Source organism: Temnothorax longispinosus, chromosome 7, assembly GCF_030848805.1.
Source record: "Temnothorax longispinosus isolate EJ_2023e chromosome 7, Tlon_JGU_v1, whole genome shotgun sequence".
NCBI classification, from domain to species: domain Eukaryota; kingdom Metazoa; phylum Arthropoda; class Insecta; order Hymenoptera; family Formicidae; genus Temnothorax; species Temnothorax longispinosus.
Window position 1 is genome coordinate 14,466,161 of NC_092364.1, and position 11,895 is coordinate 14,478,055.

An 11,895-nucleotide genomic window follows, 5' to 3' on the forward strand; every position below is an offset into this window, starting at 1 on the left:
CTTCACAATGCTTTTTAAAATATTTATTCGAGGTAAAAGCACACTTATCGGATGGTTAAATGTAAATTTCGTCTGTTTCCTCTTTTTTCGATTTTAATCGAAGGTAATGGCAAACTAATCGCCAAGATCATCTTGATATGTTGAGACAAATTTGCAAGATATATTTCTTTCCCTTTTCTAACAACAGATTTGAGTGCATCTTATAATTTTTCTTATATCATAAATGCTTTTTCTCATATTTTAAAATTATAAGCGAAACTAAATTAGTAACAGACATTTTAAATCGAAATATAAAAGTAAGATAAATGTTTTAAACAATGTAATATTATATTTTGTTATGTATTCGATACAGTAAACAATACCATATGTTTTATAAATATCAATAGTCAACGTAAGATATTATAATAATACTTGTTATTTTTTTCAGTTACTAGAGAATTTTTGTTACTAATCTACCCTTGTGAAGAAAATGTTGCTGTAATCCGATTTGATATTTCCGCAAATATAAGCGCTATAGAATTCTTTATTCGCGACTACGAAATCTCTTTTCGATTACAGCACGCATGTGAAAATATTCCGTCACACGACGAATTCCATGGGATAAGCTTCATTCGCATAAACGCGAATACGAGGATCACAGGGATGATCATTCTTCCCGCATTTTTATCTCTTACCGCCAACAATTCGTCAACATTTTAAACACGAGTTTCTGCATCATCGATATCGCAACCGCGCGCGGTCAAATTTTGTGAGATTGCGCGGTGATATCTTGACACCGGTGGCAGAGCCTCCTTTTTTCAATTCAAATCCACACGACCACCTGCCGGCGCAAAGAATGTTTAATATCAGATTTCATGCGGGTATGCGTTGAGAAAACGGGCCTTTCGTTGGGGGTCGTCCCGCGCCGCTCCGTGCCGCGCCGCGCCGCGCCGCGGCCGTCATGAATGATGCCCGGCCAGCCATATCAAACGCGACAACGGCTTTGTTTCCGTCCGGCGTGAATCCCGCCGGGAATTCCGCGACGGAATACCGCACGCGCGCGAAGATTCCGAGGTTGCGAGAGAGAGCCCAGCAACGAAGCTCCTCCGGCGTGGTTTCTCCTTTCGGACCTCCCGTCATCTCTCCGGCTGGTCTCTCTTCGCGCTCCTGCGCACGTTACGCTTCGTCCTTCTAGGTAGCCGTCTCGGATCACGACGACGACGACGACTCACAAAGCGCGCGCGTCGGGATTGCATCCGAAGAAATTTATATTCCTGGGCTTGGATATTCCAGGACGACTCGCGCGGAAAATCCGGGGACGGGCGACGAGTTATGCTTTCTTCTCGAGAGACGTATTTCTCCTTTCTCTCTTCCTCTCGCGAAAATAAGTATGCGTACGCCGCGTGCGTCGCGTTTTTCTTAAATTAGAATCTTGCCGCGACGCGATGCGGACGTTCCTGCAGGAACGTCTTTGCGGAACGTCTGGGGATGTCGAAAGTATGTTTAATATAATTGAAAATAATATGTAAACGCGATAACGCTGGGTATCCTGAAATTGTGCGTACCTCGAAAACGAATTCGAAATTTCTAGGGAATTAAAAGCATGTCAGTTCTCTTTTAGGCGAATCGGCGAATCGGATTACTAATTAGCTACGATAAAACAGCTCGTTAAACGAAAACTGTCTTAAAACTTAGAGGAACCTCCGATTCGCCCTGTGATCCGATTTACCTCGGTCTACCCTAAGTTATTTGATGGATAGAGTATCATTTTAAAGAAATTAAAGATTGTTATTGAATTTGGCGAGAACCGGTGAAGGGATTACCGTTTTCTGCTTAAAAAGTGTATAAGATGTAGGACAGACCGGGGCGAATTCGTCACTATTTTTTCGGTGCCGATTTTTAACAACAAAACAAATAATTTTAGTAAAATGTGGTATACCGTTGTAAAGAGTGAACCCTTGGCTACAAAATTTTACGGACATTTTTGGTCTACTTCGCTTTGTTCAACTGGTATAAAGTGAAAACGACAAAAGTGCAAAAATTGAAATGTCAAAATTGCCGGGGCGGAGTCGTCACTCCATTCTTGGACTGAATTTTAAATAAAAATTTATAATTCCGATCATGAAAAATGATAGGATACATTTTATTAATTATTTTTTAATAGAAAAAATGGAAACATTAATTAAAAACACGATGGCGGAAAATAAATGCAAGAAAAGCGCAAACACTTATGTACCCTACGCTCGCACGAAATGCACTGTTTCTCGTCAGCTCTATTCTGTCATCTCTGAGCACACGCAGCACATATTATTCAAGTCCCCGCCCGAATCCGACCATTGTTGCTTCTTTGACTTTGATTTTCGCCCAAAGTCTCTATGATATGGCTTGGTGACGACTTCGCCCCGGACACATATTTTAAGTTTGATCGCTCATGAAATATTAAAAATCAACGAAAATAAAAAATTTTTACTGGATTTGTGTTCAGCATGCATTACTCTTCAGAATCACGTATCTCGAGATTCGGAGAGAAAATAATATTTAAAATGTTTAAAATTTTTGACGCGCAAAAAATTTTACTTTTGAGCTCCGAAAACACGTTTGCCTTAATGAAAATCACAACATGGCATATAATCTCACTAAACTCCGTTAGTCACATAGGCACCATAAGTAGTGTTTACAATATTAATGGCGACTTAACATAACATACAGATTTCGAGATAATTGTAGTGACGACTCCACCCCGGGGTTTTCCTTACTCTTCAAACCATTCAACCTTTGTTTAAAACATTTTTTTCTATACGAATTTTTTTCTATCTTTTATAACTTTAGAGATATTCAGCCAGAAAGAAAAAAACCGATTTTTTTCAAAGGGATGTTTCACCCCCTAACACGCGTATGGGCACATATAAAAAAAATGTGTTTCTTATTTTTATTTTTGAGAGAACAACATATTAAAAGCTCATCAAAATCGGAAAGGAACACTTCCGTAGGTTTCTTTGTTAGTAATAAAATTGTAATTATTACAAAAATAAAAGAAATAAACAAAAAGTTAATTTCACTTTGAATGAATAAACTTTCAATCATCACTCTTACTTATTTCTATACATTTCTCGCATTTAATTTTTAATAATTCATTCACATAAACATTCTGTGCAGTCTATATAAAGTAAAAAAATATGAAAACACAAATGAAACCATGCTATGTAAATATTACAATGTAACGACATTGAAGTTATATCATATGTTTTAATATGACAGGTTATCATATCAAATAAATATACATTCAATGGCAGAGACACTTACCGTAATCATGTATTTTCTATTCTTCACTGTACAGATTATGTCGCGTGGGGTGTATACTATATCCCAGTCTAGTTTGTAATGTTTTTTTTTTGTGTAATTACAAGCTGAATGCGAAGTGACTCGGAAGAAGTTAATTACGTTCCTGGAAAGGTACTGAGAATAGCAGCACTTGCACATGCCATATTCACGAGTTACATAAAATGGTGTGGGATGGATCCTACACCTCCTACACGTCTGTCGATATGTTGTAAATTATGGCAAAATTTTGTTCTTCAAATTTGAGTGGTTATTAATAAAATATTTCGTTATTTAACAATTACTAAAATATTTAACGTTGAAAGACGAGAAAGCTGTAGCAGTAATGGCTTACCGTCAAATTTTTATCAAGTTGGAATCGATTCCAAGTTACATAAACCGTCAATAAAATGTATATCGTTACGAGCTTATTAGTCGATTAAGCAAACATCGCCGGCAGCAGAATTTAATTTCTCCTCACATTCAGCATATATCTGCCTGGAAATTATATTTGTTAAATGAATTGTTAGTTGTTACCAATTAAAAAGATGCCAATTACCGTTGTTTATAGAATATTAAATTATTTGATAAATGAAATAACGTGCACCAGGAAGAGTTACTAAAACTACCGACGTTCATAATAAGCTTTATTTGATTTAATATATGCGAAACGTCGACATATAAATATACACCGGTAGAAATCGTGATTATGCTAACGCGTTCAATTAATCAATTTAATTAATTGCTCCTTGGCTCGCAATATGCGCAATTTTAACGGAAAACACGTTGTTCCAAAACTTTAGGAAATACCGGGGGTTAGAAGGATAATCCGACCCAATCTTGCAGAAATTGCATCAAAACGAAGTTATTTTACTGCGCGTAAAACGACGAAGTGGAGTTTTCGTAGCGCGCTCCCGCGCGTAAAAAAATTCGAGCAAGAACTCGCTGGTGAATTCCACATGCGAATGCTGCAACAAAAAGGCTCCAACGGCAAACTAGGAGGCTACACGCCGTGAATCCGTGCACCACACGTTGCTCCCGTGTGCGTAATTCTTTTTCGTTTCTTCCTGTGTATGTTATTTCTTGTTCTGTCGGCCGCGCTGCGCCGGGCGAGCGAAATGCAACGACAGAAACGGGGTGACACCCCGTATTCGACGAAATGACGGCGCACATCGACCGTGACGAAAATAGGATTTAAAAATCGTCGAGCGTATCGAGAGGTAATAATTCAGGTAAAAAGTAATAATTCAAGTATTTGAATAGAAACGAGTCAGAAGGGGGATTATCTTCGACGCGTCCAAGTGTTAATCTTGTAAAATGAAAAATCGAGACAGACAAAGCATAAATAATGGAACGTGCACATATGAGGCGTGTATACTATCAATGCATATCTTTCGCATGAAAAATAATCCTTATCTCTAACGCAATAATCCTTATCTCTCCTTCTCTCTCCTCTCTCTCTCTCTCCCTTTCTCTCTCTCTCTCTCTCTCTCTCTCTCTCTCTCTCTCTCTCTCTCTCTCTCTCTCTCTCTCTCTCTCTCTCTCTCTCTCTCTCTCTCTCTCTCTCTCTCTCTCTCTCTCTCTTTCTCTCTCCCCATAATTATGGCAAGATGAAATGTAATCCCCCTGCTACCGGTGACGAGAGGATGCATATCGTTTTTCGTTAAAGCGCATTATTAAACACCATGAGAGTGACGCGTATAATTACGCTCTGAAAGAACAAACAGCGGGGGGTTTAATTACGCAATTTTTGCGCACAAATTAGCCCATCGACAAAAGCGTAATATAATATGTTTACACGTTGAAAGCTGCGCGCCCGGGGTCTCTCTTTCATGCGAATATCGCGATGATAATAAATAGGGAACGTTATCTCTCGCGTTTACGAGAGAAGTAAACCAAACGACTCTTCCCCGTAACGAACCTTCGTGTATCCTCGCAAAGCATCCTTAGTGAAGTCGTATGTCAAAGCGCAGGTATAGGTTAATTATATTATACGCTCTACATACGCTCTTTACACACGGCCCACGCACCTATATCTATCTCGCGCGCATATGTTTTGCAATCCTTAGTCCTCAAAGGCAGATCTTTGCGCACCTTATGCACGATTAGCTTGATCTCTCCGCGCGTATATTAGACGCTCACCCTTCTGTGAGGGGAGCTGCTTAACGCTCGTGGCTATGTACACAAAGTTCAAGTCAACGATACCTATCCAGTGGCTATCCACTCGCGTTAAATGGTTAAATGATGGGAAAACAAACTTTTTCTAATAATATCTCTCAAGGACTTCAGGATGCGTTTCAATAATAATGGCATGATACACGTAGTGCAACATTATAATAACAGGCATAATAACAACAGAGATAATAGCATTGTACGTAACAATAATGGTAGTTATTAATTGCAATCGTACTGGCATAATAATTACGAATGATACCACAAAGCGTTGCCGTATATCAAATTTCGCTGTACGCTACAGTGGATTATCTATCTATATCATTCAGCGCGTTTAGAAAATCATGTATTACAAAATGAAGAATTCGAGTATACATAAATACATATTATACTTCTTAATATATTTAAATATGTCGAATCCTTTAAACATATTTGAAGAATTCGCGAATTTGGACAAAAAAATTTCGAGACTGAAAACACAGATATATGATGTATATATATTTCAAGGATCCTGAAGGAGAGAGAAACTGATTTTTTTTCTTTTTCTAATTTAGATATAGCGCACGGAAACTTTACGCCCGAGGAGGCCCCGACCACCGAATCGCCTATTCAGAGTGATGTCTTCGTCGAGAAGAACGGCGCCGCCGAGGGCGAGCTTCCGGTTTCGACGGCGAAACACGACGACCCGACGTACATGGCGATCGTGATCGGCGTGCTGACCGCCGTAATACTTTCACTCGCCGTGGCGATATTTCTGATTGTTTCGCGACACAGGCAACGCAAGTGCTTCGCCAGCCCTATGACCGGTAAAGCCCCATCGCATTTAGGATCCACCTGCGCCACCGTCGAGAAAGGCGCGGCTCTGATGGCGTACACCTTGGAGGACGATGAAAGGTACAATCGATTACTTGTTGAAAAATAAGAAAAAAAATAACGTATAAAGAGGAAACGAAATTGCTAAGAACAGTGCGATCCTAGACAACGTAAAAAAAACCCGGGATGTAATTTCTTCGATACGCTCTCTCTCTCTTTCTCTGTCGCGTATATATTAATAGAATTTTCTTACGATTAAAATACGCGCATTGTTGAAAAATAAAATAAAATCGCATAATTTTAAAATAATCTTCAACATTGAGCCACAATATTCGAATTGAAATGTGAAATGATATCTTGAATGATTGTAATAAACTTTATAATAATTTAAGTAATTAATTAAATATAAATTAATAGAAAATAACTTTATAATAATTAAATTTGTCAGCTAGTAAGATGGAGCAACTTTGAATGATGTTTATTACTTTTAGTCGGTTCTTATTTATTGCGTGACCATGGATGTCTAGACAGCCGGATATAGGACCATACGAATACTCGCTTTTGCATCGCGAAGCGTGTTTAACGATAATACACGACCGCGTCGTACGAAGCCGTGCTCTCCTCATTTCTTCCAAGTTTGTGTCCACACGCTCAGATGACGGAAGCGGCCTTCCAATAAACTTTCCATCCACCGTGCTCGTTAGCGAACGTCCAATAACGTCTAATAACGGACATCCTCGGGCAATATATCGAGTTTGTGCGGCACGAATGTCTCCAAAGGAGAGATCCTACGGCCGCCTCGTAACTCCGAAGCATCCCGCACCAGGTTTCGGCATCGATCCCTCCCCTCCCGAGCCCCCCTCTGTCCGCTTTGTGCAATCCGATATTGCAGGTTGCGAGCTTCGTAGCGAAAGAGAGGAACGTGTAACGTGTAACTTCAAGTAGGCGTGCGAATGTTGCGCCGCCGGTCCTTTGACGGACCGCGTGTGCTCCGCACACATGATACTAAAATTCTCGAGCGGAAAATATATACTGCCCTTGAAAACCAAAGATCCGTACAATCCGCAAAGTCGGAGTTATTCCAATACATTTTGTATACGTAATTTTCTTTAAATGCGAGGCGGGTCGAATGTAATATCCGACCGCATTGATATTACGATTTAAGTGAGGCTTATGTATTATATGCACAGCTCGAGTAAGGGACTGATAAAAGATGCTTACTGCAATTGGAGTAAATAAATGGTAGATTATATGATAAATATATCAAGTCACATATGTCCAAAAGGGAATACATGTTGCACCGTTATTTCTTTGCGACTATAATCGGAGAGCGCGAGCGAGAGCGCGAGTGATGTAGCTAAGAAATTATCAGCCATGGTAATCTGACGAGAGATGGAACGCGATCTTAATCGATCGCTCCTCTTTCAGATACGCGGGCGGTTCTCTGCCGACTTTGCCCCGCGATCTCGGGAATCGTCTCCTAGATATCGTGAAGTTGGACGACTACCAAGAGCCGTATCAGGCGCTAAAGTACGCGCCGTACTACAGCTACAGCACCGTCGTTATGGAGATGAAAGACATGATGCTGAACAACAAGGGCACCAACATCAATCACTCAGGTATGCGGCGCTCGAACGCGTCTACACCTACATCTACACACGACATCCATATACCTACATCTACTCGCGACTACTCGCGCACTCGCGCACGCTCGTGCAGACACACATATGTACGCACTCCGCGTACACACATTCGAACAGCCGTGGCTCCTGTGCCAACGGCCGTGCACCTACATACGGTCCCGGCAACAAAGCATTCGCCCTGACCGCAATCAATACACCATCCCCTTCTGCGCTCGCTCCTCCTTTGCTATATCATCCGCAGCGGTGTACGCGAACGGTGCAGTTGACACGTCGTACGATTATGCGGTACCGGAACTCGGCACGGTGCCCCTGCTCAATCAGGATGCCGGCGCCGGCCGCGGGGCGACCGTCTCCAGCGCCACCGGCGATCAGGACAGCTTCTTCTCCAAGAGCTCGCGGGCCACGAAGACCGAGGACAAGAAGGTGACAGATTCATATCTCTTAGTACTTTATGAGATCATTTTATATTCGTTTTTTAATGACGTTAAGGCTCTTGGGCTCTTTCCCTACATCTCATGAAATGTGACGTCAGAAGCGAGAAATGTTGAGAATTGACACGTTGAGAATTCTTGCGTAGTATTTCTAAATAAAAAGATATTTGCTTAAAATAACACTACAGATCACTTCAGCACACTTCGAAAATACGCCGAGTTGAAGTTAAGTCTACCCCTTTTCCTTGACAGTTAAACAGCCGTAAAATGAATGTAATACGAAATCTAGTCATGCGCCTGCGCACAAGCCTGCATCGTATCACATTCGTTTTACGGCTGTTTATTAACTGTCAAGGGAAAGGGGTAGACCTCAACTCGGAGTATTTTCGAAGTGTGCTGAAGTGATCTGTAGTGTTATTTTAAGCAAATATTTTTTTATTTGGAAATGCTATGCAAGAATTTTCAACGTGTCATTTCTCGCTTCTGACGTCACATTCCAACATGGCTGCGACGAGTACCCAGAAACCTTAATTAATGATATAAGCGTCAAGCCCACGAACCTAGATTTCGAAAACCAGAATGTAACAGAAATAACTTTGCAATTTTAAAATGAACAAGATAAAATCTTTCGTTAACTTTAATGGTATCAATATTATAAGAGAAAGGACTCCGCATGATTTATAATATTTTATATGAAAAAAACGTTTTTTCGGTCAATTTTTTTGAATTTTTAATATGTTGTAGTACTTGTGTCTTTGATGAAAAGTTACAAATTTTATCAACTTTCTATGATTAGTTTCTGAGTTATAGGCATTTGTAAATAGCGTTCACCGTTCAGTATTATTATTTTTGCAAAAATTCAACATTTCAAAATATCTAAATACACCTAACCTTTTTGTTTAAAACATTTTTTCATGTTATCTCACGGTGTCAGACACATTCAACTCGTAATCAAACACATGGAAGTTTTTTCGAGGGGTTGTTTTAACTCCTAAACATGCTTCGATCGAAGCCGATAAAAAAAATACGCATTTGTTATTTTTCTCTACTCTAAAACATATCCAATGCCCATCCAAACATATCCAAAATCGGTGAGAGACTGATGAGTTCCAAACATTCCCTTGTAAATCTATATAGGAAAATGGGGTGCATGATTTTCATTCAATTGATTGTATGATTGCATTTCTTCTATGAAAATTTGCGGGTTTTATTCGTGCTTTTACTATATTAACTGTTATTCGCTATTGGGTACTTCAACATATTAAAAATTCAAAAAAATTGACCGAAAACGTTTTTTTTATATAAATCGTACGGGATCCTTTAATATAACGAGATCCAATGCAGAAAAAAGATTCTATTAAATATCAATTTTTAATATAAATCAAATTATTTATCTTTATTGGCTTTAGAAAACGTAGGGTTGAAAAAACTTAAAATATTTTTTGGATCTTTGTATGTACACATACGTTAATATTATTTCTCTTGTTTAACATTTATCTTTACATTATCCAATAAATAGGGTAGAAAAAGTATCTTTAGTTTAATTATCACGGTATATTATATAATTGTGGGTATTGCAAGACGATGAGAATCTATATTAATCAAGAAAAGGAAAAGCGATGGCATTAACGTTTAACGAATATTGCCGACTGATCTTAATGTGCGCTCTATAAATAAAAAGCCGAAAAAAAGTGCGCGCCGTTGTCGTGCCATTAAACGTAACTTTCCACCGGTCGGAGATAAATTCGTAATTAATAATTTAAATCAATATGGTGGAACGAGAACGGAACATTTGGGGCGGATATACCTCCCGTGGGTACAGTATAACGTAGCTCGTATCCAGAATGCCAGAGCGCTATACGAGGGCGGAAAAGAGCGCGGAAACCCCTCCGGACCGACATCGAGCACGCGAGACGATCCCCTGGGCTCTCTATCGACATGAAAAGAATCACGGGATCGCAGCCGAAGATCAAGTTAAAAGCGAGCGTATAATCGGTATTGACGGATGTTTTTCTCCGGTGTCAACAATACGGCGATACCGTTCGCTGCTGGAGGCCGACAATACTTGATACACATGCAGTAAAAGCTCTCTTTGAAATGTCCGTTCGAGTTTATGCGCACCTTTCATGTATGGGAATAATATATTATAAGTAATATCATCTGATGTTCCTTCTATCATGCAATTACATGCTATAATCTCTGGATAAAAACGATTGAAACTGTATTGGTGAAATTTGTATCAAAGTTATGCTTGTTTTCTATGAGTCTTACAAGATTCCTCAAATATATGTATCTAATATTTTCTAATCTAGATTCTCTAATCAATCTCTAAAAAATATAAAATAGTGTAGATAACTTTACATTGTCGAAATTAAACATATTAATTGAAATCTTTTTAACTTTTTATGATCTTTGGATAAAAAATACTCAACGGTTGAAACTTTATTGGTGAAATTTGCATCAAAGTATGCTTGTTTTCTACGAGTCTTACAAGATTCTTTAAATATATCTAATATTTTTTAATCTAGATTCTATAACTAATCTTAAAAAAAATGTAAAGATACGATTAGATAATTATTTACATTGTCGAAATTAAACATATTGAAATCTTTTTAACTTTTACTGTTAACTAACTCCGTAACTTTCGTTGAATTATCGTTATCTTCATCACTTTCAGTATCCGTGATTGACATATAAAAATAAAAATTGTTTCGTTATGTTTTCCCAGTTTCCTAACTGTGCGACTGTAACTTCCACGCCTATAGCACAACGCAAATAATTAACGCGACAAGAGCGACGTGACTTCGGAAAAGGGTAATTGGAACAAATCGCCGAACGCGGGACGGGCGGCAAAACAGCCGGCGTGTGACGTCGCTCTGCTTAGACGATAAATCGCTATCGCGGCTCGTCCCACACGCGCCGGAAATAGAGCCGGAGACTGCCGGCATAGTCAACGGGTTGTCCGCGAAATCGATCGATTGATCGCCGTCGTCGCACGGCCTGTAAACGAACTCCCGTCGACAGGACACGTCGACAGGGGTCCTCTCGCGGATACGACCACCGCTGCAAACCTGCAACCCTCATGGAATGTATCATCATTACGCGGTTCAGCGGCTTTCGGTTCAGTCCGCTCCGTTAATTGCGGAGAGAAAGCGCGTCGTGTAATCACGTTTCCAACCGCCTCCCCGCCTCCAGCGGTGAAGCTCATCCAGTCGACATTGCAAAAATATCGCGCGATAGGGGTTGATTTCACGGCCAACCATCCCGGGATCGAGTGCCAGCGAGAGCATACGGCCCGTACAAAATTTTATGACGCAAGTAATCTCTTGTTTTAAGAGCCGTGTGACGCCCAATTTGTCTTAAAGTGGCGACAAAATACAGAAGGTACATGTTACAGATGAATTATTTTCTGCAGAAGAAAATGGCTGATTTTTAATTGTATATACAATTATATATTTTAGAAGTAACATTGCGCGCGACTATCTGTTTATTAATGCATTTTCATGAAGAAAATCTCGACAGTCAGCAAGTAAAATATA

General features: G+C 39.6%; 1 protein-coding gene across 1 annotated transcript in view; it reads left to right on the forward strand.

Moving 5' to 3' along the window:
* The window catches only part of LOC139816837 (discoidin domain-containing receptor 2), a 194,176-nt gene that overhangs the window by 154,283 nt on the left and 27,998 nt on the right, over nt 1-11,895 (forward strand). Inside the window, exons 8-10 of the mRNA XM_071784603.1 lie at nt 6,024-6,363; nt 7,711-7,901; nt 8,167-8,348. Of these exons, the coding sequence (XP_071640704.1) occupies nt 6,024-6,363; nt 7,711-7,901; nt 8,167-8,348 (713 nt within the window). The remainder of the gene's footprint in view (nt 1-6,023; nt 6,364-7,710; nt 7,902-8,166; nt 8,349-11,895) is intronic.